Below are 26,394 nucleotides of genomic sequence, written 5' to 3'. Positions count from 1 at the left end.
ATTAATTTTTTGCTTCATTTAACTAATGGAGACCATAGACTTTCAAACTGTTTGTGTCTTTGTGTCCCTTCCTTTAATCTTATTCTGTAATTTAAAGACTTTCTTTGACATACTATATTTTGTTAAACCACTCTCATTCCATGGGTACTTCTGATCAGCGCCATTTAGCAGCTAACAACATTTTTGCACCTCTGAATAGATTTCCTTAAGATTAAAATGTTTTGGACCAACATCATTTTGCAGGTATCACAGCAGAACTTGTAATGGATTTAAAGGTATGGTGTAATTAACCATATCTTCTGATAAATTTAAGATATTCTCCCAATAAGTTCTAAGCTCATCACAACTCCATCAAACATGTAGTTAACTTTATTTCTTCCGCTTTTCCAACAATGATCACTAAGGTTGCACGCCTTTTAATCTGATTGGAAAATATAAATTATCGGGATTTCCCCCCCCAACCCCCTCCAGGGACTAAGGAAGATGGAGGTACCTCAAAGATTGAGGAATGATTTATGTAGAGGCCAGAAGGATGGAGCGGAGAACAAAATCGCCCATCTGATTTTGCAGATACCTGCCCAATTTTTTGTATATTTCTTTACAGATTTAATATCCCACCAGTCCTGTGCAGCTTGCAACTCTTGCAAAATTCCTAAAAGTGAGAGCCAGTAGCTTGAAACATGAGAAATGTGTGCGTTGTAAAAGTGTCATAAGTCAACTGTGGTATCTGAAGAAACAAGCCAGATACGTGTTCTAATCAAGTTTAACATACCAAATAAAAAAGCTTGCGAAGTAAGAAGTCTCTTCCTTTTCCCTGCAAGGCTAGGCTCAAATTAGCCTCTCTGGAAAATTGTGGAGAAGTCTCTACTCCACGTCCCCAAACTGTCAGTAGAAATGAGGCTTTTGAGCTGAGGTCTTACTCTAGATCAGGGTTTCCCCAGTTGGGTCTCTGGTTGTTGTTGGACTACAACTCCCATCATCCCTAGCTAGAAGAAGCAGTTGTCGGGGATGATGGGAGTGGTAGTCCAAAAAGAGCTGGGCAGCCAATTTTGGGAAACCTTGCTCTGTATCTCATGTTGTGATCCCAAGAGGGGTGCCCTTGCAAAGTACGCAGGACCCCAGGAAAAGACCCAGTGCTTTGAGTCACTACCATTTTGCTTTGTAGCCAAAAGGACTAAAAAAATGTGCAGTGTGTACATCAAGAGAATTCTGATGCTTGCTTTTAGAAATGGGAAAATCGCCCAGCACAATGTGCTCCCAGCCGCGCATAGCGTTAGATTTCTTGGTTCGAAGTGTGCCGTTTCCCAAGAAGGTCTGATTAAGGTCTTTCCAGATAGCGTGTGCCTACTTCGGGGAATGTGTAGTTGTCACTTAATTCCTTGTGGGATGTAGAGAAGGCTGCATTCTCGCTCTCCCCAGCCCCTGCTGAGTTGGGCACGGTGAGCTGGGTATGTTTTCGCCTGGAGGAGAGACGATTAAGGGGAAACCCGATAGAATTCTTCAAATATCTGAGGAGCTGTCAGGCAGCGGACAGAGCATACTTGCTTCCCTGGTGCTCCTGTGTACGTGACTAGAACTAATGGGTGGAGATTGCAAGGAAGCCGATCTTGGGTAAGCGTTAAGAGAAAAGAGCTGTCGGACAGTAGAACAACCGGCCTCTGGAAGTGGGAACTTTTCAGCAGAACAGGAGTACCAGCTTGGCCCCGTGACGTGGGTGCCCAGGGCCATGGGTTCCATGCAGCGTGCATGGCCCTAGTGCCGAAATTTGTGGGTGCCTAGCCACTTCATGGAGAATTTTGTGGGTGCTTGGGAACCCAGGGCCTGAGGGAACCAGCACCAATGAAGCAGAGGGTGGATGGCCACCTGTCAAGGATGTTGTTGTTGCATTCTGCACTCATTTAGCAGAAGGTTGGGCTAGAAGCTCTCAGGCTCCCTTGCAACACCATGATTCTTTCCCGATGCGTGGATGCTGCTGGGTTTGCCATATGGCCTCTTTTTCCTGGGCATGTTCTCTTTTTCATAGGTATGTAGAATGAAAGTCGCCATTCATGGTTAAAGGTAAAGGGGCCCCTGACCATTAGGTCCAGTCGCGGATGACTCTAGGGTTGTGGCGCTCATCTCGCTTTATTGGCCGAGGCAGCCGGCGTACAGCTTCCGGGTCATGTGGCCAGCAGGACTAAGCCACTTCTGGCGAACCAGAGCAGCGCACGGAAACGCCGTTTACCTTCCCGCTGGAGTGGTACCTATTTATCTACTTGCACTTTGGCGTGCTTTCGAACTGCTAGGTTGGCAGGAGCAGGGACCGAGCAACAGGAGCTCACCCCATCGCGGGGCTTCGAACCACCGGCCTTCTGATCGCCAAGCCCTAGGCTCTGTGGTTTAACCCACAGTTAAAAGTAGAAGTCGTCAAATGTGTCCTCTTTTTTGCTCTTCAAAATATGCATCTCCCTTTGCCCAGCCTCTCTGCATTCTGGCCACGGTTGTCTATCAGTTCTTTGGCTGTTTCTCTCTTTTTAAAAAGGTGGGATGAGAACAGGGTTCTCAGTCTCCTGCTACTTTCTTACAGTGTGAATGAGTCCCTTGGAGATAGAGTTTCAGGGCAGATAGCATGGAGCCCATTGCGGCCAAAGTCGTTTCCCTAAGTGAGGGCGAACCATGTTTGTCGTAAGCAAACGCTTGAACTTCAGAGTGGTGAGATCACCGGGAGCCGAGACTTGCAGTGATGGATGCTGCCACCTCTTCCCTGCCAAAGGCTAGCCTTGAATTTGTCACTTCCTGCCTTGTTTTCTTCACACGGGTGTTGTGTCACCTAATTAGAGTTTTGTGTTTTTGCAGTTCTGCAAGGAGCGTGATTGGCAAGGACTGCAAAACAGTGAGCATCCGTCTGCACAGATTTTTCCTCTTTCCATTACATTGCAGCTGTTCAACATGCGTAGTTGGGGACAGGCGGGCGATCCAATTCAGTTTGCGTTTAAATGCGAACCTTCGTCATTCTCACTCGCAAGAACTGGGATGCCGCCATCTTTCGAAATTCACACTTCTCTGAATTTTGCAAGGCGGTTCTCCGACCGAGTGATGCGTACAGAAATGCATACATTGGGATAAAGTTTGTGTTAAAGATGCATAGATCACTTTAAAAAAACAAATGCTGGTGAATTTTCATGGGGACTTTTTAAAAAAGGCAAATAGATAAGGAAACATGGAGAACTGAACTTAAAATAAGAAACGGAGAGAAACCAAAACTAACAGATTTGCTCTTTCTTTTTTGTGGGAGCTGCATTTAGAGATGGAGCGCTTGCCTGGTAGTCATAGGTGGAAAGAAAAGCTTGCAGGTGTGAGCAGAACTAGTGGAGGGGAGTCGGGGTGCTCCATCTCTCTGTGAACGCAGCAATAGAAACCAGAGAGTCTGGAAGTAGAGGAAAGCTCTCTTCCGCTTACCTAGTATAGAAGAGCAGTGAGCTGCTGCAAGAGACATGGTGCTTCTCATTCCCTCCACTGCCAGCCCACAGCAGGATAGATGGAAAAATGATTCTCTACAGGCTAGTAACTTCTCTACACCTATTTGCAAGGCTGGACAAATAGTCTGGCTCAGCATAAGGCTATGTTCCATGAATTCATAAATATTTTTTTTTAAATTCAAAAGCAACATTTATCTCCCCCAGGGATGATGTTTATTTGTCAGCGTGTTTTCGAGCTGGAAGCCCCAGTCTCAAGGGCTCACACAAACACATCTATTGAGCATAGTCTAAAATAACACCCAGACTATTGAGCATAGTTTAAAATAACACTCAGACAAACTCAGCATGTAAGGAATACGATGCGGTGTGCATTCAGCTGTGTGCAAATACAGATTGACAAATTTGTGGCGAAAACTGAACGCTTTGATTAAAAGTGTGTGTGTGTGTGTGTGTGTGTGTGTGTGTGTCTGTGTCCCAGGAGCAAACATGTCTCCTCCTCTCTGTGAGATATAATAGCCGTGAGGAATAGAAGCTGTAGAGCCATTGGAATCCCCTGGGTGTTCTGTTTATTTTCTCAAATTTAGCTTCCTCGCCTGGGAGTATTTTCCTCTGCTTAAAAAGAAATCTTATCTTCAGCAAGGAGGAGTGTGTGTGTGTGTGTGTGTGTGTGTGCGCATAGCAGAGCCTTATTCAGCTGTTTCGCAGGCAGTCTTTGGCCAAGTAAGAGGAAATCCTTCATTCTGACCCTCTGCCCTCTGTTATATTCAGGAAAAGCAGGCAGATTCTGGTTCAGCTGCTGCTAGTCATTTCCCTCCTCCCTCCCGCTAGTTTCAGTCCTCGCCTTATACATGAGTGTACAAGCCAGGGGTTCATTTATTCGCAGGAATCAATCGCCCACCAGCCTCCCCAAAGGAGCCTCTGTGATGCTTTAGCATGGGTCCATGTTTGGTTTTCCTTTGTCTGTTTGGAGGATTTTTAAAATAAAATAATTGACTCGCGTCCAGGGAAGCAAATGCCAGCACTTGAAGCAAGCCAGCAAAGCCGTTTTTGAGGTGCCGTTTTGCTTCATGTTTTTCCTTTTCGACATTTCATCATACATTCTGCTAAGCCTCCTGCAGCGCTGTGTAAACCCCTGGAGGCTGGCTGCCAGGGTGACAGGGTGTGCGAGATTTGGTTTGCATGGGGTTTTCCCCTAAGGGCTTTTTGGTCTCTTCCTGCCACCCCAAGTCACGTTATAATTGGAAACATTTGCTAGAGATTTTGCAGTGGGTGCAAACCCAACTTGCAAAAGAGGGTGGCTGTAAAATGATGGATTTTGCCATGGGCCGGGAATTTAACATGACCTGGTATAAAGTGAAACAGTGGGGGTTTTTTGGGTGGGGGGCAGAATTACCCACTAAGAGGCAAGGAGACGGGGTGGGGGCTGCTCACAAGGTGCAAATGACTACCGGACTTTGAAAAGCTGGTTCATCAGTTTTTTTTTAACAAATTAAACCAACAAGTTTTCATTGGATTTTGAATAAATGTGCAATGAATTGTTACCGATTTGAATTTTATCGCATTGCTATCTTCGTGCAAACCGCTATTCTGAATACAGTGGTACCTTGGTTGTCGAACTTAATACGTTCTGGGAGTCCATTCGACTCCTGAGACAATTCAAAAATGAAGGCGCGGCTTCTGATTGGCCGCAGGAGCTTCCTGCACTCAATCAGAAGCCACGCCGGATGTTCAGCTTCCAAAAAACGTTCACAAACCGGAACACTCACTTACGGGTTTGCGGCGTTTGGGAGCCAAAACATCTGAGTACCAAGGCGTTCAGGATCCAAGGTACAACTGTAATGCGCGCTCTTTCCTCTATAGGGTTTTATAAACAAGAATGCTTTTTATAGGGTAGGGGGCACCAGGGATGCATTTATCTTTTATTCCCCTTCCTTCTCTCCCACTCCCCTTTTTATGAAGATTACCCGCTCTAGGATCCCACAGCTAATTCTCCCCTGGTCTCCTCGCTGGCCGAAATAGAACTAATTTAGCCAGCTAGCTCTGGTATTCATCTAATGTTTATTGGGTGGATTTCCCCCCTAAATTGATTTTTGATTTTATTGTTATTCATGTTTTATACCGTATTTTATGCTGTTTTTTGTAGCATCAATTAAGTGTTTTAGATTTGTTGTTAGCTGCCCTGAGCCCGGTTTTCTGAACCGGGAAGGGCGGGGTATAAATATTATTATTATTATTATTATTATTATTATTATTATTATTATTATTATTATTATTAATGGAACTAAGGGGCAGTGGCCCCCAAACTGTTTACGGACCACTGATAGTGAAGCATAGCAGCAGATTCACTCAGGGAAGTCTCCAAACCAGCAGAGGCTAGTCCAGTAGGGCAAATGGGGCACTGTCCCAGCCAACCCCCACTTAAATGGGATGACTCTTGTTGTCCATGTGCTTCTTATTAGAACCATAGAGTTGGAAGGGACCGTGAGGGGATTGTCCAGTCCTTCCTCCTGCAGTGTGGGTCTGCCCTTTTGGTTACGGCTTTGGCGTCGAGCGCGCTTCGATCCATGTGGAGTTCGCCCACCCCTTTCTTCACTTTGCTCTTTGGGGTTTGTTTTAGGCATCATCGGCAACAACAAAGCCATAGGCAAATACATCACCACCATGATCTTTCTGTACTTCGCCTGTCTCCTGCCTTCCATCGCTTTTGGCTCCCTCAATGACGAAAACACAGACGGGGTCATCGGTGAGTCTTCCCTCCTTCCTGCCCCATCCCTCGCTCGCCCCCCTGGAAGTTCCGGTTCTCACTGGGGACCCCGGAGGGAAGATCTAATCTGTGTGATCACAACCAAAGAAACCACTGCTGTCTAAACAAAGGAAGCCCTTTTAAGGGCGATTTTTCTTCTCTCTCCAAGATAAGCGTAAAGGTAAAGGTAAAGGGACCCCTGACCATTAGGTCCAGTCGTGGCCGACTCTGGGGTTGCAGTGCTCATCTCGCTTTACTGGCTGAGGGAGCCTGCGTACAGCTTCCGGGTCATGTGGCCAGCATGACTAAGCCACTTCTGGCGAACCAGAGCAGTGCATGGAAACGCCGTTTACCTTCCCTGCTAGGTTGGCAGGAGCAGGGACCGAGCAATGGGAGCTCACCCCGTCGCGGGGATTCGAACCGCCGACCTTCTGATCGGCAAGTCCTAGGCTCTGTGGTTTAACCCACAGTGCCACCCGCATCCCAAGATAAGCTTACTGCTTAGATTAGACTAGTAGTTCGCACACATGCACACTAGGCCTGGGCGATGTATCGGTATATCGCCCAGAACTGGTTTGAGGGCCAGTAGAGTGCATGGCGCATTCACCCGGTGGTATATTAGAAGTAAAACCCCATTGGCTTGCTCTAATGAAAATGTACAATGGGAGCAAATTTGCAGGTTCACTGTAGCTTTGTATAACATATATTTCATTTCAGCATTTATGGTCTGCTTTTTCCAGTTCATGGTGGCTTGCAAAAACTGAAAGCAATGAATGATAATAATAAATTATTATTATTATTGGGAAATATCCAGCGCAATCAAAAAAGGGCAAAAAGTCAACAGCGCCTTAAAAGAGTAAAACTGTCTTGACTGCTTGTATGAAAGCAAGCCATGTTTATTAATGTTATTTATTCTGGCTTTGCCAATCAGAAGGAGGGGTATCAAAGGCTTGCCCCCAACCCCTGGAAATTAGATCCAGACCCAGCCTTCCCAGTTCCTGAGATTTCCACGCTCATTGTTTGCATGTGGTTCTTCACTGTCAAATGGACTGTGAGCTTTCTTGAAAGCTGAAAATCTGAAGTTGGTGCTTAGCACTGCATCCAGTTCCACTGTACTTTGTTAGGATACTTTTTAAAAAGATATATGCAGTGCAGGCACTGAGGCTGCAGTACGAAAGAGAAGACTGTTACAAGGAGGAGGAAAGACTTCGTAGCTGTTTTGCTTTTGCACCAAAAAAGATGCAGGCATCCACGCAACTCCAGCCCAAACCCTGTGTCCAGTGTGACAATCCATGCTCCCACAGCTCCGCTCCTAGCTAATGCTTTCAGTATGTCTGTTGCACCAGTGTGCATAGTGCACTGTGCTCTTTGCACCATCAGTGGTGCCATCATTTAACGCTAGCTTGCTTCGACAGCCACCTGATTCTTGCACATTCATCTTTCTCTCCCCCCCCCTCCTAACTTTTCAGATGTGCAGAAAACCATCGTTGGCCAGTGCATTGGTGGTCTTCTCTATGCACTGTTCTCAGGCCAGCCGCTTGTGGTGCTGTTGACGACGGCTCCTTTAGCGCTCTACATCAATGGTGAGTTTGTCGCGCCAGCTGCTTGTGTTGCGTCTGAAGGCAGCCCCGTTTAGAGAATTTTTAAAAATGTTTTATGTTTTAGCGTGTTATTTAATATTCTCATGGGAGCCGTCCAGAATGGCTGGGGAAACCCAGCCAGATGGGTGGGGTATAAAAGATAAATTATTGTTGTTGTTGTTGTATGTTTATAGAAGATATAAACAAATCAAGCCCCATGTGGCACTACAGTTCTGCAGCGTGATTTAATAACTATATTCATGCACATGCCTTCTTTGTGCAACTGCATGCGTTGTTCCATGCAATTGTTTATGTGCTGGTTACTTTAAAAGGTAAAGGGACCCCTGACCATTAGGTCCAGTCGTGACCGACTCTGGGGTTGCGCGCTCATCTCGCTCTATAGGCCGAGGGAGCCGGCGTTTGTCCGCAGACAGCTTCTGGGTCACGTGGCCAGCATGACTAAGCCGCTTCTGGTGAACCAGAGCAGCACACGGAAACACCATTTACCTTCCCGCCGGAGCGGTACCTGTTTATCTACTTGCACTTTGACGTGCTTTTGAACTGCTAGGTTGGCAGGAGCTGGTTATTTTAGGCGTAGAATATTACTTGTATATACTTATTATTATTGACTATATTTATATACTGCCCGTTTTCCAAGGATCAGAGGGTGGTTTGCAATATAAAAACACAGAAACCTAATTCTTGTACGTGGCTGGTTGTTGTATTTAGATAGCTGAGGCTGCCATTGGTACATTTCTATCTTTGTGTGATGATGCTCTTTTCGTTTTCAGTGATCAAAGGGATCTGCACTGACTACAACTTGGAATTTCGCGCTTTCTACGCCTGGGTGGGACTCTGGAACAGTTTCTTCCTGATGCTCTACTCCCTTTTCAATTTCAGTCTCGTAATGAAACTCTTCAAAAGGTAACTCCTCACATTATCTCCACCACTTTGGTAGGCGGGAAATTGCCACCATAGGTTCACCATAGGACCATAGGTCCCTTGGAAGGAACCCTGAGGATCATCTAGTCCAGAGCTTTCCAAACTGTGTTTCACGACACTTCAGTGTGTAGGTGTGTCACACGAACGCTCCCTCTGCTCCTCACAGGGCTGGAAAGGGGTTCATTTAACCTCCCAGTTGCTAGTAAAACTGAATTACTGTGTCATGAAAGGATGCATGTCTAAAAAGTGTGTCATCAACATAATTTTTTTTATAAAAATAAATCCTTCCAGTGGCACCTTAGAGACCAACTAAGTTTGTTCTGGGTATCAGCTTTCGTGTGCATGCACACTTCTTCAGATACACTGAAACAGAAGTCACCAGATCCTTATATATAGGGAGAGGGTGGGGTGGAGTTTTTCTCAGAAGGGTGGTGGGAATGGGTGATTGGCTGATAGGTGTGGTAAACCTGTTGACGACTGTTAATGGCTGCAATTGGTCTTACAGGAAAAAGCAAGGGATGAGATGGCTAAAAATAGCTTTATCATGTATAATGAGATAAGAATCCAATGTCTCTATTCAGACCAGGTCTCTCCATGGTTTTAAGTTTGGTAATAAGTTGTAATTCAGCAACTTCTCTTTCCAGTCTATTTCTGAAATTCTTTTGTAACATGACAACTATTTTGAGATCTTGTATAGAATGTCCTGGGAGACTGAAGTGTTCTCCTACTGCTTTCTCTGTCTTGTGATTCCTGATATCAGATTTATGTCCACTTATTTATCCTTTGGCGTAGGGTTCTCACCCCTTGCTTTTTCCTTAAAATATATTTTAAAACGCTGATGCAAATAAGACCTTATAACTCACATGGAATTTCTTCGCAGGTCGACGGAAGAAATCATTGCACTTTTTATCTCCATCACATTTGTCCTTGATGCTCTCAAGGGCATAACGAAAGGTAAGCCAGGCAGCAGGTGACTCTCTTTGTTGTTGGTTTTGGAACAACAACAAGGAGTTGTGTTGTTGCAGCCTTCTGTTCTTTTGTTGTTGTTGTTTAATCGTGTCTGACTCTTTGTGACCCCATGGACCAGAGCACGCCAGGCACTCCTGTCTTCCACTGCCTCCCGCAGTTTGGTCAAACTCATGTTGGTAGCTTCGAGAACACTATCCAACCATCTCGTCCTCTGTCGTCCCTTTCTCCTTTCCCAACATCAGGGTCTTTTCCAGGGAGTCTTCTCTTCTCATGAGGTGGCCAAAGTCTTGGAGCCTCAGCTTCAGGATCTGTCCTTCCAGTGAGCACTCAGGGCTGATTTCCTTCAGAATGGATAGGTTTGATCTTCTTGCAGTCCATGGGACTCTCAAGAGTCTCCTCCAGCACCATAATTCAAAAGCATCAATTCTTCGGCGATCAGCCTTCTTTATGGTCCAGCTCTCACTTCCATACATCACTGCTGGGAAAACCATAGCTTTAACTATACGGACCTTTGTCGGCAAGGTGATGTCTCTGCTTTTTAAGATGCTGTCTATGCTTGTCATTGCTTTTCTCCCAAGAAGCAGGCGTCTCTTAATTTCGTGACTGCTGTCACCGCCTGCAGTGATTCTGTTCTTTAGTCATGCAAAAAAGGCTTTGTAGAACGAGGTGTGGAAAGTGTTTGGAACTGAGGACCTTCATTCGTGCCTTGTTTTTGTGCCGTGATTCCAAAGGGTAGATTCGGCACAGATCATACCACAGATCTGCTGAACGCTTGGACTCCTAACCTTAAAAAGCAAGTTTGATTTGGAGGCCTCTCATAGCGGTTGCTGGTTGAGAGGCTGAGGCCCAGAACATTTGGGTGTGCGTCAGGCCGGCAAAAAGCTGCCATTGGACACATTCTTTTTTTTTAAAAAAATGTAAATTTTAATTAGTATTTAATATACCATTTTCAACAATAATTCAACATACTTTTACATCTTATTCAATTTTTTTGACTTCCATCAGTCCTGTTTGAAAATTTTCCAATCTAATCTCTTAGTATGCATTTTCCCTATTACATTTCAAACTTATAACCAATATCTCTATCTTTTTCTACTTTGTAACACTTTGTATATTTCTCACCTCTGGACACATACATGCCATAAATTTAAAGCTCTGTGACACCACTTTAAACAGTGGTGGTTTCCCCCAAAGAATCCTGGGAGACGTAGTCTGTTAAGGGGGCTGAGAGTTGCTAGGAGACCCCCCTGTTCCACTCGGGGAACTACAGTTCCCAGAGCTCCCTGTGTAGAGGGATTGATCACCAAATCAATCTGGGAACTGTAGTTTTGGGAGGGGAAATGGGGGTCTCCTCATAGCTCACAGCACCCTTAACAAGCTACGACTCCCAGAATTCCTTGGGTGGAAACCATGACAGCTTAAAGTGGGGTGAAAGTGCTTCGAATGTAAGGCATGAATGTTCGCAATTTCCTCTGCCCACAAAGGAGTGCAAGAAATGAGTTGTTTTCCTCTGCCTCTGTGGTCTGCAGATGTATGGAATAACCAGAATCTCTAGCCCTCATTAACCCCCCGCTTGTTTTTTTCGGAACTCGCTTGCTGGGGGGTTGGAGTGGGGAGGCCGTGTCCTTTTCCATCCCTGTGCATGACCCATTTCCTTCCAACGGGAAGATCAGTTGAATATCTCTCGTAATTTCTAAAGCTCCGCTGGTCCAGCGGCTCTGCCGGAAAGGGGCTTGGGAGGTTTCCCTCTCCCTCTCTTTTTAAAATCTCATCACATTCAAGCCGCACATTCTTCTCACTAGCTTAATGACACTTTGTTTTCCAAAGTTGTGGCTCAGCCACCTAAGCTGCACTCCTGTTTGATCTTGACTTCTGCACTTTGCAGGAAACAGCCAGGCAGCAGCTGAAGCAAACAACATCAGAGGGACCTTAAATAACTCCCTGAAGCCGTGACAGCTCTGCTTTAGTCAGGAGACGCCTTTTGTGTTATTTAAAGGGCAATCTCTTAATCAATTTTCGTGCAGAGAAGGATCCCTTCAGCTGTCCTCCTGGGCCGCATCAGCCGAAAGTTGCTAAATAAGCGGCAGTTGAATATTAAATACTAAATTCCTAATTACGCGGCAGGCTTGGGGAGATACTTGCCAGTCAGTTATCACGAACCGAGAAATGGGAGCAGGAGACAGAGCGTGTGCTTAGGATAGTTGGGAGGGACCACAAGGGTCATCTAGTCCAACCCCCTCTATAATTCAGAAATTTTTCACCCCACACGGGGCTCAAACCCACAACCTGGAGATTAAGAGTCTCCATCCGTACCGGCTGAGCTATCCCCCATGCTTGCAGTGCCAGAGTTCAGCAGTGGGGGGGTGTTTTTCAGCCCGAGGGCCACCTTCCTTGTAAGCAACCTTTGAGGGGCCACATGGCAGTGGGTGGGGCCAGGAGCAGAAGTGGGCGTGGCAATGGGCGTGGCTCTTACTCTTGCCCGGATAGGAATGTGGCCTTTAGCTTGGACGACAGCGTTCCCCAGCCCAGCAGCACAAAGTTGGGAATAAGTTCTGGTGTCAATGGAAGCTCCAAGCGAGCATGGATAGGGACGGAGAAGCAAATCTTGGAAGAAAAGGTTGCAAAAAGGGCCGGGGGCTGTGGCCTTGGGTTCCCTTGAATATTCCAGCCGGCAGCCACAAGTTCCCCACTTTATTATTATCATCATTTTTTATTATGTATTTATTAAATTTCTATTTCACCCTTCATCCAATGATCACAGGCCGGTTTACAGTATAAAAACACAAAAACCATACCATAATAACAAACAAAAACCTTCCCCACCACAGAATTTAAAAGGCCATAGATTGGCTAATTAGCCAAAAACCTGGGAGAAGAGGAATGTTTTTGCCTGGCACTTAAAGGAAATAATTTATTATATTTTTATGCTGCTTTTCAGTGAAATGAATTGCAAAGCACCTTATGAACAATAAAAGACAGTAACATGATGGAACTTCATAGAACAGGGATCAGCAAACTTTTTCAGCAGGGGGCCGGTCCATCATCCCTCAGACCATGTGGTGGGCCGGACTATATATTTTTTTTTGGGGGGGGGGGGATGAACGAATTCCTATGCCCCACAAATAATCCAGAGATGCATTTTAAACAAAAGCACACATTCTACTAATGTAGAAACACCAGGCAGGCCCCACAAATAACCCAGAAATGCATTTTAAATAAAAGGACACATTCTACTCATGTAAAAACACGCTGATTCCTGGACCGTCTGTGGGCCAGATTGAGAAGGCGATTGGGCCGCATCCGGCCCATGGGCCTTAGGTTGTCTACCCCCGTCATAGAACATCACAAATGCAACACAAATCATATAGAAAAATTAGGGAGTCACCGTTTCATGTGCACAGACAAAGGAGCAGAGACTCTAGGAGTTATCGGCAAAAGTTGGCTTTGTTCATCCGAAGAATAGGAACATGACGTAAAGATCAGCCATTTTCTACAGACGTATATATCCCGTGGCATTTCAAAGTTGCACACATCAGATCTTAGGTTATTTATTAAAATGACGTACATGAGCTTCTAAGGAACAACCATTGAACTAGTGAACAATGGTTAGCAAACACCTGTGCTTAGCCGGCTCTTGCATGAGACCACATCTACACTGTTGTCTGCGGCTCAGCATCTTTCCCTGTTAACTTCATGACGTCTTAAAAGGGTCTGCAGCTCTTTTAACTCTCTGAAAGGCTGGGCTTGGAGGCATCGTCCTGTTTTGTATACCCTTTCAACCAGTGCATGACCTATGTCAGCTTGTTCCTTTCAGAACTCTGCCTTCTTTCTGCGAGAACAATCTCTCTCTGGCAGGCAGAAAAATTGTCTCTACCTGACAGAACCCCGGACTTGGCGTAAACAGTGATTCTAACCAGCACCATATTTTGTGTGGTTTTATGTGTGAAAGAAATGGAGCATCTTAAAGGTCTCTGAGCGACCAAGACTAGACACTTCTGGATTTAGGTCAGGCTCCCAATACAAAGCGTTTGAAATTTGAGACGAATATCATATTTCACAGACTGGGAGAGTTTGTGGCAGGAGGAATCAGAATCAGAAACTGAAGTGGAGGAGGACGGAGACCAAGAGGCAGAGATGAGTCTAGCTGGTGAAGAGTCATGGCTATTTCCTACTCCTGCTGCGACAAGCTCCCCTTGTCTCCCAGGACCAGTAGAGGCATGAAGAGGGGAGAGGAGAAATTAGGGTCATGCAGGCACAGTCTCAGATTGCTTGGAGGGAAACCCTGGAGAGGAGGGGACTTAGGCAGCTGTGGGGAGGTGGGGAACTTCATCTGAGCAACTGCTTCATGGGGGAAAGACCTGCCGGTGTTGAGTCGCTCTGCTCATTAGGCATGACACCCCTCTGCAGATCCTGCTTTTTGCTAATAAAGACTTAGCTCAGCTTGTTTGGGTGATTCAGTGCTGGCTCACTCCTGACCAAGAGAAACCTTGTGTGCTGAGCATGTAGTTCGACCAAAGATGTCTTCCTTTCCTTGGAAAGAGCAGAGAAGGTAATACAGTGGTACCTTGGTTTTCAGACGTCTCCGTTGCTGAACGGTTCGGTTTTCGAACGCCAAAAACCTGGAAGAAAATGCTTCCGTTTTTGAACGCGCCTCGGAAATTTAACGGCTTCCTCTGCGTGTATCTGTTGTTTTTCACAATTTTCTCTCTTGAATTAGCAGGCCTCGGTTTTCAGACATTTTGGAAGTCGAATGGTCTTCGGAACGGATTACGTTCGAAAACCAAGGAAGATTGTGTGATCCTCTGGAACAAGAAACAAGTTCTCCTCGCCCTTGTCCCTGTCCCAGCCCCACCTATGGGTGCCACAGGCCTGGCTTCTATTAAAAGGCACTCATTTTTCTTCTCTCTCTCCCTCTCTGTTTTAGTTTTTACAAAGTACTATCATTTCCCGAGAGTGCACAGCACACCGATTGATAACACCACCTTCTTCTTGAACATGTCAGCCGAGCGCTCGGCACTGGGGAACCAGACGGACGCCCCCCCTGCCGCTACGCCGTATGGGCGAGAGACGGCCGTTCTTAGTCTCATGCTGATGCTGGGAACCCTTTGGCTCGGTCACACGCTGTATCAGTTTAAGAAAAGGTACGTCAGAGGTGATGGGGAGCCCGTGGCCCTCTGAGAGTTGTAGAGCAGCAAAAATAAAAATAAAAATGGAATAGCAAATCCAGACATAGTACCAATACTTGGTGGGTTGCGAACATCTTAGAACCCAGTGCATTAGATTGAAGGGGAAGGCCTGTGGCTCAAGGATAAAATGCTGCTTTATATGTTGTGAACCATCCTGAGATCTACAGAAGAAGGACAGTATACAAATTGAATACCTAAATATTCAGAAGTTCGCAAGTTCAACCCTTGGCATCTCCAGGTCTTTTTAAAAAAATAATAATCTGTTGTCAGGGAACTGCCATCGGAGCCAAGAGTGGAGGTAAGGCTCCCCAACGATGCAGGAGAAGGGACCAGCAGGGAGAGAACACTTCCTTTGGGGAAGGAAATTGGCGTGACACCAGGAAGAAAGGGGAGCAAGGAAGGACTTCGGAGCGATGGCTCCAAGACTCTTCCACAGAGACCAGTAGGGAGAGCCCAGGACGTCCGCTGGCCACGCCCACTCTGCGCAGAAGACTTCCGCGCAGGGAAGCTAGGCAGAGACTTGGCGTCAAGGAGCTTTTATGTTGGAAGAAGTTCAGGAAACACCCACTGGCGGATTCTGCCAGTGACTGACACAGCCACGGAGAAAGGGCTGTCCAGCCAGGGAAAGGTTTAGCCAGACAATGTTGCCTAGAGCAGCAGCCCCCTTACGCACGAGCAACCCCCAATTCCCTTTACATCTGTGTTTCAGGTATTTTTAACTTGGCTTATGTGCTGTGTGTTGCTTAGTTAATTTAATTTTACTCCTCCCTTCGCTAGAAATATAGATGCAAATAAAAGCAGTCTAAATTGGTTCATCCATCCTATGTCCATAAAGATTCCCGGGGTTGAAATTATTATTATTATTATCAACAGCAGCACCATGCTCTAACCCACTAAGTTATCCAGCTGGGTCTGCTCTCAGTAGGACCAGTGCTGTATAACCACCCGCCATCCTGCCATTTTAAGCCCCTGAAGTAGAAATGCTGTATTCCTTTGCCCTGACTTGAGTATTTTTTTAATGTATATCCTTGCAGCCCTTATTTGCACGCCAGAGTCCGCGAAATCCTGTCCGACTGTGCCTTGCCCATTTCTGTCCTAACCTTTTCCGCCGTGGGGTCTTATTTCTTCAAGGAAATAACAAGTAAGTCTTTGGTCTCCTCGGTTTGCTTAGCAGAGGGGAAGGCAGCCGGGAGGTTTATGAGATCGCAAACATGCCTGAGGAAGGTATAGCTCAGAACTGTGACTCCGAAACCCCAGAGGTTCCCCGCATGACCCCCCACAACCCAATAATCACCTCCCAAGTTCACAGTCGGCGTTAGTTCATGCAGCGAGCTAATCAGACGAGATGGTATCAGCAAGGTTTGTTTTGTTCCTGCGAGTTATTCCAGCCTGTAATTTAATTTCAGCGTAATTAAAATGCCACTTTTTTGCGTTGTTTATTATTATTATTATTATTAAAGACCTGATCCTCCGTATGGTTCTGGCAAGGGAACAAAAGGCTCGCCTAATTGCCAAAGGCAGGAAGACTTGTCAGCAAACCTACAGATGTTCTGGTGATGGGTTTGACCTGTGAGCTTTTCCCTCCGTCCGCCACTTAATATTTTTCCTAATTGAAACGTGCTGATGGCCTGGTACATCTGCTCGGACAATCAGATGCACAAGGAAACCTGAAAAATTATCCAAGGTCCCTCTTGGCCAAGCGGGTCACCTTTTCCACATCAGGAAGGCAGGAATCGCCTGCCCCAGTGATGACGCGCATGGGAAGTGTGAGGAAATGAATGGAAGAGAATTAAGAAAGGTTCCTCTCCCCCCACTCTCACCCCCCCCAGGTGACCATCATTCCATCCATTCGGAACTGGAAAGTGGGCAGCATTCGGTTGCGTGTGTTCATGCCTGCGCCATGACTTCCTTAATGACAATTGCTCCCTTGCCACCTGTCAGAAAGCAAACTAATGCGGGGTATTTTGTGGAAATCCCCGTTGCGCAGTTTGCAAAGGAACAGCTTCAGATGCACCTCAGCTGCTGAGATGGGAACTGGCCCAAGCACTGGAGGGATGAAAGATTTAACTCTGGTGTTTTGCCTGAAGCCGTTGGCCATCTTCTGAGCGCAGCCGCTCTGGTTTCCAGGCGCGCAAACACACAAACGCCATCACACACCCAAGAACAACAACAGCTGCCAGCTGTTCTTCCTGCTGCGTACGGAGAACGGGGAAGACTGACCTTGCAATTTCTGGTCCACAGTCTTCTTCAACCTTGGGTCTCCATCGGCTGTTTGACTATGACGCCCATCATCCCTAGCTCTCTTAGGCAAAGGGTTGGGGATGATGGGAGTTGCAGTCCAACAACATTTAGAGAAAACTGAACTAGAGGACATGCTTCTTCAACCCTTGCTGGTCCAGGGCTTCTTTGGCTGTCTAGCTTAAAAGAAGGGGGGGCATGGATATTGTAGGTCCTGATGGGGTTTAGGGGAGGGTAAGTAAGAATGCCAGAGTCAGTGCTACTGCTAAGGAACTCCAGGGATCTTGAATAGATCTTGGCTAAGGGTCATAATTACATAGGGAGAAGTTGTTTTCAGAGCAAACTGCAACATTCTGCAGCTATACGTCTACTGGAACAGGAACAGCTTCTGTCGGGACCGGAGTCCAAATTGCAGATGTCCCATGCCTTGCACCAAATGTGCATTTTGCGGACATTATTATTATTATTATTATTATTATTATTATTATTATTATTCCCCACTCATCTGGCTGGGTTTCCCCAGCCACTCTGGGCGGCTCCCAACAGGATATGAAAAACACAATAAAACATCAAACATTAAAAACTTCCCTGAACATGGCATGGCCGGTGGCCCAGATTTGTTCATGATAGGCAGGTCAAATCAGGCTTGGGATTCCAGAATGGTTCATCCTAAAGGAGAAGGCTTGGACCACCCACCTCCAGTGCATTGAAACTGAACTTGCAAGGCTGCATTTCACACTACAGAAGTCTGCAGCTAGTTCATTCCCTCCTACTCATCTAAAATTGCCTCCGTCCAACAGGGTTGCATGGACCCTTGGTTCAGATTCTTCCAAAATTAGCACTTCCCATCTCCAGCTATATCCAGGTGACCCATTGAATCCTTGCCCCTAGTTGCTCAGGAAGATCAGGGCAGTTTTGCAAGGTCCCGTCCGCCATCTTGTTTCAAAATAGTATCCATTGGTTGTGATATTGTAAAAGTGTTCAAATGTACAGCAAACACACAACTTTCCAAACAAATGTGGTAGATCCTCCTGATTTGTTTGCACAAATTTTGAACAGGTGTGTTACCTCTTTTTATTACCCCAAGGGCACGCTCTTCCATTGACAGACGGATGACAACTAATTTGCAACTATTCCGTTTATTGAACATTAGTTCTTCACGTTGCATATGACATTGCCCAATACCATTGTTTATCCCACACTTCCCAGTGCATTTTCCTTTTTATCCCAGATTATTTTTATTAATTTTCCAAGTGATTACAAATCAAACCAAATTACTTTAATACAATTTCTTAAAATCAAGCTTCCCGCTCCTGTTGCAAACATATGTCGATCGTTTCCTCCCATAGACGCATCATTTCTTATTTAATGTCCAATTGATCTTTCACTTGTCGTTAGTCCATTCTTGCAGCTGACCACATTTTTTCCTCCTTAGAAAAAGCGCCTCTGTTACATCTTATAAATATAAAATCCATTTCACATGCGTAGCCTTTCATAGACATTGTTGTTTCAGACCTGGGAGAATTAATTACTATCTTCCATTGTTCAGTGCATTTTCTGATCTCTGTTCTTGCTGCAAAAAGGCCTCCCCTTCCTTTTTCTTTCTTTGGAAATGGATTTCTTGCACAAGAGCAGCGAGTCCACTTTCTTTCCGCAGCCTAAGTTTGCCTGCAAAACCGTGGCAGTCGGGAAGCAGTTTCTGAAGAAGCCTTTACTGCCGGTTTGTGTCTTTCAGTGTCTAAGTTTAATTACAACCCGTCGGAGAGCTTGTTCGTGTTGGCCCCCCTCCTAGACCTCTCCATTGGCTCTGTTATGAGTGCTATGGGCCTGGGGTTCCTGCTCTCCATGCTTTTCTTCATCGAGCAAAATATAGTGGCATCACTCACAAACGCCCCGGAAAACAGGTATTTTTTTGTTTGTGTCTGTTTTGTGTTCACCTGTTCTGTTATAATTCTTCCACGTTTAAGGTGGCAGTGGGGTGGGGGTAGGGGCAGGGGATATGCTGGGAGGCCTCACATCAAATTCTGCTTCCTTCACAATGAGGACTAGACACTAATGGAGTGTCTCCACCCCCATTGTTCTGCCCGGACACTGAGGTCCAGGCCAAGGGCCTTCTGGTGGTTCCCTTACTACAAGAAGCCAAGTTACAGGGAACCGGGCAGAGGGCCTTCTCGGTGGTGGCGCCCGCCCTGTGGAATGCCCTCCCATTAGATGTCAAGGAAATAAACAACTATCCGACTTTTAGAAGACATCTGAAGGCAGCCCTGTTTTGGGAAGTTTTTAATGTTTGATGTTTTAATGTGTTTTTAATATACTATTGGAGGGACACGGGTAGCGCTGTGGGTTAAACCACAGAGCCTAGGACTTGCCAATCAGAAGGTCAGAGGTTCGAATCCCCGTGGCGGGGTGAGATCCCGTTGCTCAGTCCCTGCTCCAACCTAGCAGTTCGAAAGCACGTCAAAGTGCAAGTAGAAAAATAGGTACCCCTCCGGCGGGAAGGTAAACGGCGTTTTCATGCACTGCTCTTGTTCACCAGATGCGGCTTAGTCATGCTGGCCACATGACCCGGAAGCTGTACGCCGGCTCCCTCGGCCAGTAAAGCGAGATGAGCACCGCAACCCCAGAGTCGGTCACGACTGGACCTAATGGTCGGGGTCCTTTGACCTTTTTACAGGCCTGGTAGAAGGAGGTTAAATCCTGCAGGGCCCTAGTCACTTGGGACAGAGCATTCCACCAGGTCGGAGCCATCACTGAAAAGGCCCTGGCCCAGGTGGAGGATAGTCTGACTTCCTTAGGGCCCAGGACCTCTAAACTATGGTTATTCATGGACCTTGAGGTCCTCTGCGGGGCACACCAGGAGAGGCGGTCCTGTAACACCTCTCCAGCCCCTACAGTCTGTTTGTGCCTGCGGATTCATCCTGCTCTGGTCCCCCAGATGCCAGGCAGCATTGACCAAAGGCTGTGAATATGAATTTAGAGACCGGTGTATCCAGAATCCCTTTCAGCCAGAGATAAAGACCAGCACAGAGTCTGGCTGCCAGATCTATCAGGCCAGTGGCCCAACTGGTCCAGGATCTTGTGCTCACAGTAGCCAACTAGATGCTTCCCACCCTTCTCTTTGGTCTACAAGGCAGCGCAGCCCTCAAAGGGATCTGCGCCGCGGAGCTGCTCTCCCATGCTGCTGCTGCTGCCGTCATCGTCACTTCGTTCCCCCGGCGCTTGTGTCTCCCTCTGAGCCGCCCGGCAGGCGGGTGAGCTGAAAGTAGGCCAAGAAATGGAACGTGCTCTTGCTTTTATCTAGCGGAGAGCCCTGATTTATGCACAGGCTCTGCAGCGCTTGAGAATTCCCTTTGATGTTTCTGAGCTAACTAGAACCAAGCGGAGCATCAGATGCTGGCTGGTGGGAGACGGCGTTATTTCTTCCTCTTCCTGTCCTACAGGAGGCTTTCTGAATTTTTTCTTTCTGTATCGGTTGAGAGAGAGAGAGAGAGATGGTGTCTATGAGCACCAAAATTCACCAGAACACAAGGCTCTCTCTTTTTAATAATAATAATACAGCCATACCTATAATAATAATAATAATAATAATAATAATAATAATAATAATAATAATAAATTTATTTATACCCCACCCATCTGGCTGGGTTTCCCCAGCCACTCTGGGCGGCTTCCAACAGAATATTAAAATACAAAACCTATTAAAATAAAAAACTTTCCTGAACAGGGCAGCCTTCAGATGTCTTCTAAATGTCAGGTAGTTTTTTATCTCTTTGATATCTGGTGGGAGGGCGTTCCACAGGGCGGGTGCCACTACCGAGAAGGCCCTCTGCCTGGTTCCCTGTAACTTGGCTTCTCGCACGAAGGAACCGCCAGAAGGCCCTTGGCGCTGGACCTCAGTGTCCGGGCAGAACGATGGCGGTTGGAGACGCTCCTTTCATCTTCCTAAATGTAAATAGATGCAGCCTTCAGACTCAAACCCTGACAGTGTTTGTCTTGGCAGTATAAGCAGTCAGGCAGTCCTTTCTGACTTGTGGTCTGGGCTTTGTGTTAAAAGAGTTGCTTTGGGCAATAGTATTAAATGCGAACAAGCTCAGAGGTCATTGTGGGCCCAATGCAGAAGAAGCCAAGAGCAAGTTTAGCTCAGTTGGTAGAGCATGAGGCTCTTAATCTCAAGGTTGTGGGTTTGAGCCCCATATGGGGCGAAAGTTTCCTAAATTGCAAAGGGTTGGAGTAGACTGTTCCTTGCGGTCCTTTCCAACTCATTGATTCTATTATTATTATTATTATTATTATTATTATTATTATTATTAAATGTGTATACTGCCCTATACCCATAGATATCATGGTGGTTCACAACATAAAATGACAATATAAAACACAAAATACATAATAAAAATAAGAACAGAAAAAACCATTAATCCCTACTTCCACAACACATTTAAAAGGGCATTAGATGTCAATCAGCCAAAGGCCTGGTGGAAGAGGAACTTTTTTGCCTGGCGCATAAAGTTGCATAATGAAGGTGGCGCCAGGCGAACTTCCCTGGGGAGAGCATTCCACAAACAGGGAGCCACTGCAGAGAAGGCCCTGTTCTTGCGTTGCCACCCTCCAGACCTCTAATGGAGGGGGCACACAAAGGAGGGCCTCAGAAGATGATCTCAGGGTCCAGGTAGGTTCACATGGAAAGAGGCGGTCCTTGACGTATTGCGGTCCTGAGCCACTTAAGTCTGTATAGGTCAATAGCAGCACTTTGAATTAGGCCCGGAAACTAATAGGCAGCCAGTGCAGTTGGGCCAGGATCGGTATAAGATGCTCTAACTGTTTTGCCCCAGTGAGCAAGCTGGCCATTATGGTTTTCTGTGATTCTCTTAAGTCTCTTGTTTCCCAAGTGCATAATGCTCTGTGTGACCCAAGAGGCTTGCTGTGCATTGGAGGGGGGGGGGGCTGTTGTGACTTGGGTCTGCTTGCTGCTACCTCCTGGCTAGCATGCATTTACAACTGTACTAACAAGAGTTTATTTCAGGTTAGTGAAGGGAACAGCTTATCACTGGGACCTCCTGCTTGTGGCTCTGATCAACATAGGGCTCTCCATCTTTGGGCTGCCATGGATCCACGCTGCGTTCCCCCACTCGCCGATGCACGTCCGAGCCCTGGCCTACGTGGAGGAGAGGGTGGAGAATGGGCACATCTATGAGACGTAAGTCGGGGTCAACGTTTGTTTGTTTGTTTGTTTCGAGGCCAGGGCAATCGACAGCATGTGAAATATAAGATAATGAATTATAAGAAGGTAAAGTTAAAGGGAGCCCTGACTGTTAGGTCCAGTTGCGGACGACTCTGGGGTTGTGGTGCTCATCTCACTTTATTGGCCGAGGGAGCCGGCGTACAGCTTCCGGGTCATGTGGCCAGCATGACTAAGCTGCTTCTGCCGAACCAGAGCAGTGCACGGAAACGCCGTTTACCTTCCCGCCGGAGCGGTACCTATTTATCCACTTGCATTGGTGTGCTTTTGAACTGCTAGGTTGGCAGGAGCTGGGACTGAGCAACGGGAGCTCACCCCATCGCAGGGATTCGAACTGCCGACCTTCCAATCATCAAGCCTAAGAGGTTCAGCGGTTTAGACCACAGCGCCACCTGCATCTGACTGTGTTGCCCCAGCCACTCTGGGCAGCTTCCAACAAGTTAAAAACATCAAGTATTTTTTCAAAAATCCCTCCCCCCTTTTAAGGCTCTTCTGCCACGCAGACCCCCAGAAGCTTTTCTAATTCCCATGACAGAGGGATGACACATTGAATTGCAACACAGAATCTCAGGATCATCCTCTGTGCCCATGAACAGATGAAATCTTTTTATTTTAAGAAATGCTGTGGCCACTAGAGGACGCCCTGCAGTTAGGAACACCTATGTTGGATGCATAGTCTATTCGTTTTAGTTGGCTGTAAAGAGGGATTCTGCAGGAAGGCTGCGGCGATCAATGGCTATAAAAGTGAGCCTCCGGGTTCAGAGGCAGTCTGGGCTACTGAGCTGTTTCCTTCAAGCTCCGCTTGTGGACTTCCCTGAAGAATCTGAGATACTACAGCTGTGATCTAATCTAGCAGGGTGCTTTGGGAGTAATAATAATAATAATAATAATAATAAATTTAATAATTTATATCCCGCCTATCTGGCTAGATTTTCCCAGCCACTCTGGGAAATATTAAAAACACAAGAAAACATCAAACATTAAAACTTCCCTAAACAGGGGCTGCCTTCAGATGTCTTCTAAAAGTCAAATAGTTGTTTATTTCCGTAACATCTGATGGGAGGGCGTTCCACAGGGCGGGCGCCACTACCGAGAAGGCCCTCTGCCTGGTTCCCTGTAACTTCGCTACTCGCAGTGAGGGAACCCCCAGAAGGCCCTCGGAGCTGAAGATTGGAAGAAATTTAAGGACTATTTACAGAAATACTATAAAATTAATGAACTTTGAAAAGATGTTGGTTTGAGTTTTGGTGGTCTCTAGCTGTTATGATAAAGATAATGGGGACTAAGATTGTTTAAGTTATTATTTAAAAAAAAAAGTTGAATGAAAATAAGGCTTATTTTAAAAGGAATGTTAAGAGATTAGGATTTGCTGAATTAACAGGTTGAACTAGAAAACAAGAAGGGGAGGTATGAGGAAGTCAAAGAAATATGTTATTGAAAGATTGTTATTGAAATTGATTTGTTTTTAATATTTTTTCTTTTTCTTTTTTCTTTTTTCTTTTTGTGTTTATATAAAATTGGAAAATCTAATAAATATTTATATAAAAAAAACAACAGAAGGCCCTCGGAGCTGGACCTCAGTATCCGGGCAGAACAGTGGGGATGGAGACGCTCCTTTGGGTATAGCCCTCTGGAATTAGTGGGTCTGTTTTCTCAAGGGCAGAAGCAAGGCCAGGGGGCCTGGGCTGGGAGACCTGTGGCTCTGCATATGTTGTTGGACTGCCAACCCCCAGCCAGTATGGCCCAGTGTCCATAGTAGGAAGCTCCCTTATTGACCAACCATCTCAGTATGGTCCTCACCGATGTGCAGTGGTTCTGCAGGGGTCTCTCCCAGCCAGCGGTGTGCGGTCAGTGGACTAGGGGGACTAGGCTAGTCCCCTAAATGCTCCCTTACTTCTTGGCACCTCCTTCCCAAAACCTGGGAAGCTTCTGCCCAGCTTAGGGAGGGAGGAGGTGCGATGCTCATACTCACAATGTCCGGACATCACATGCACAACACTCCTCCCTTCGCCCTTGCAAACTGGCGCCTCTGCCCCTAACTGTTCCCCTATGAAAAAATTTCACTGCACCCCACTGCTCCAAGATTGAGCTTGGGGCCTTCTGCATGCAAAGCAGATGTTCTCGGTGGATAGGAGTGGGGGAAGAAACATGATTCAATACTCATTTAAAGGTGAACTTCCCAAACCTGCAGTATCTGAAAATTCACAAACCGAAACAGACCTGTCTTTTGACATTCTCGCTTCCCTGAATTTTGCAGTGTGGTTCTCCCAACTTAGTCTTGTGTATGAAAACCCATGGGCCAGGGTTAAGCATGCATAAGAATGCCTACGTTATCAAAAGCAAGGCAAAATTTGCTGCACTCAGGGGAATTTGTTTTGCAAACGAATGTGTATCAGCATAAATTTGCATGAAGGGCTGATGAATTTTCTCAGGGACTTTAAGCAAACAAACAAAATGGTTGTGGAAATGTGGAGAGTTGAGCTTAATAAGAGAAAAAGAAGTTGAGGTGGACAGATTTGATCACCCCTTAAAAGCAAAGACATCACCTTGCCATTAAAGGTCCGTATAGTGAAAGCTACTGTTTTCCCAGTAGTGATGTATGGAAGTGAGAGCTGGACCATAAAGAAGGCTGATGGCCGAAGAACTGATGCTTTTGAATTCTGGTGCTGGAGGAGACTCTTGAGAGTCCCATGGACTGCAAGAAGATCAAACCTATCCATTCTGAAGGAAATCAGCCCTGAGTGCTCACTGGAAGGACAGATCCTGAAGCTGAGGCTCCAAGACTTTGGTCACCTCATGAGAAGAGAAGACTCCCTGGAAAAGACCCTGATGTTGGGAAAGATGGAGGGCACAAGGAGAAGGGGACAACGGAGGATGAGATGGTGGGACAGTGTTCTTGAAGCTACCAGCATGAGTTTGACCAAACTGCGGGAGGCAGTGGAAGACAGGAGTGCCTGGCGTGCTCTGGTCCAGGGGGTCACGAAGAGTCGGACACGACTAAATGACTCAACAACAACAACCCCTGAGCCACAACCCTTTCCCCTTTGATAATGAGAGCCATTGTCCTGCAATATCTCAGAGGCCACAGCTGTCCCTATTCCTGCTGTCTAAGCACTGGGGACAGCTTTGCTGACCCAGAGTAAGGCTGTTTTTGCACACTCAGCCCTGCCCAAGAATTATAGAGTTGCGAGGGACCCCCAAGGGCCATCTAGTCCAACCCTCTGCAATGCAGGAATCTCGGCTAAAGCATCCATGACAAATGGCCCTCCAACCTCTGCTGAAAAACCTCCAAGGAAGGAGAGTTAAACCTTCCGAGGGGGTCCATTGCACTATCGAATCCTACCCTCCGGGGCAGGAGCAAGTAGCAGAACGGCAGCAGAATGAAGACTTGTTTAAACATGGTGCTCCAGGAACAGCCTTGCTCCCATTCTGCTCCTGGTTCACCCAGAAGGGTGAGGGCTCTTGGGATGGTTGCAGCTTCGTAGCACAGTGTGGAGGTTGTGTGCTGTGTCTCTGTACAACAAACCGTGTCTTTGGACCCGCATGAACCCGAGGATCCAGACATGGGTGGAAAACAATTCCATCTGCCACTAAACATCCTGTTTCCACACCGGTGTGCTTTAGAAGAAGATTTATATAATGATGCATGTAAAAGGTAAAGGGACCCTTCACCAATTAGGTCCAGTCGTGGCCGACTCTGGGGTTGCGGCGCTCATCTCGCTTTATTGGCCGAGGGAGCCGGTGTACAGCTTCCGGGTCATGTGGCCAGCATGACTAAGCTGCTTCTGGCAAACCAGAGCAGCGCACAGAAACGCCATTTACCTTTCCGCTGGAGCGGAACCTATTTATCTACTTGCACTTTGACAGGCTTTCGAACTGCTAGATTGGTAGGAGCAGGGACTGAGCAACGGGAGCTCACCCTGTTGCGGGGATTCGAACCACCGACCTTCTGATCGGCAAGTCCTAGGCTCTGTGGTTTAACCCACAGCGCCACCCGCTTCCCAATGATGCATGTAGCTGGTGGATGTTACGATACCTC

General features: G+C 46.5%; 1 protein-coding gene across 5 annotated transcripts in view; it reads left to right on the top strand.

Moving 5' to 3' along the window:
• Positions 1 to 26,394, top strand: part of SLC4A11 (solute carrier family 4 member 11) — a 234,448-nt gene that overhangs the window by 191,005 nt on the left and 17,049 nt on the right. For all 5 annotated transcript variants that reach the window (XM_083571209.1, XM_083571208.1, XM_083571212.1 and 2 more), the window contains exons 10-17: positions 6,076 to 6,201; positions 7,671 to 7,784; positions 8,573 to 8,705; positions 9,604 to 9,677; positions 14,617 to 14,833; positions 15,913 to 16,019; positions 18,852 to 19,020; positions 22,140 to 22,313. In XM_083571209.1, the coding sequence (XP_083427335.1) occupies positions 6,076 to 6,201; positions 7,671 to 7,784; positions 8,573 to 8,705; positions 9,604 to 9,677; positions 14,617 to 14,833; positions 15,913 to 16,019; positions 18,852 to 19,020; positions 22,140 to 22,313 (1,114 nt within the window). The remainder of the gene's footprint in view (positions 1 to 6,075; positions 6,202 to 7,670; positions 7,785 to 8,572; positions 8,706 to 9,603; positions 9,678 to 14,616; positions 14,834 to 15,912; positions 16,020 to 18,851; positions 19,021 to 22,139; positions 22,314 to 26,394) is intronic.

The sequence above is a fragment of the Podarcis filfolensis genome (assembly GCF_964270895.1).
Source record: "Podarcis filfolensis genome assembly, chromosome: 9".
NCBI lineage: Eukaryota > Metazoa > Chordata > Lepidosauria > Squamata > Lacertidae > Podarcis > Podarcis filfolensis.
The sequence above is the reverse complement of the archived record's forward strand: the minus strand, read 5'-3'. Positions and strand labels throughout refer to the sequence as shown.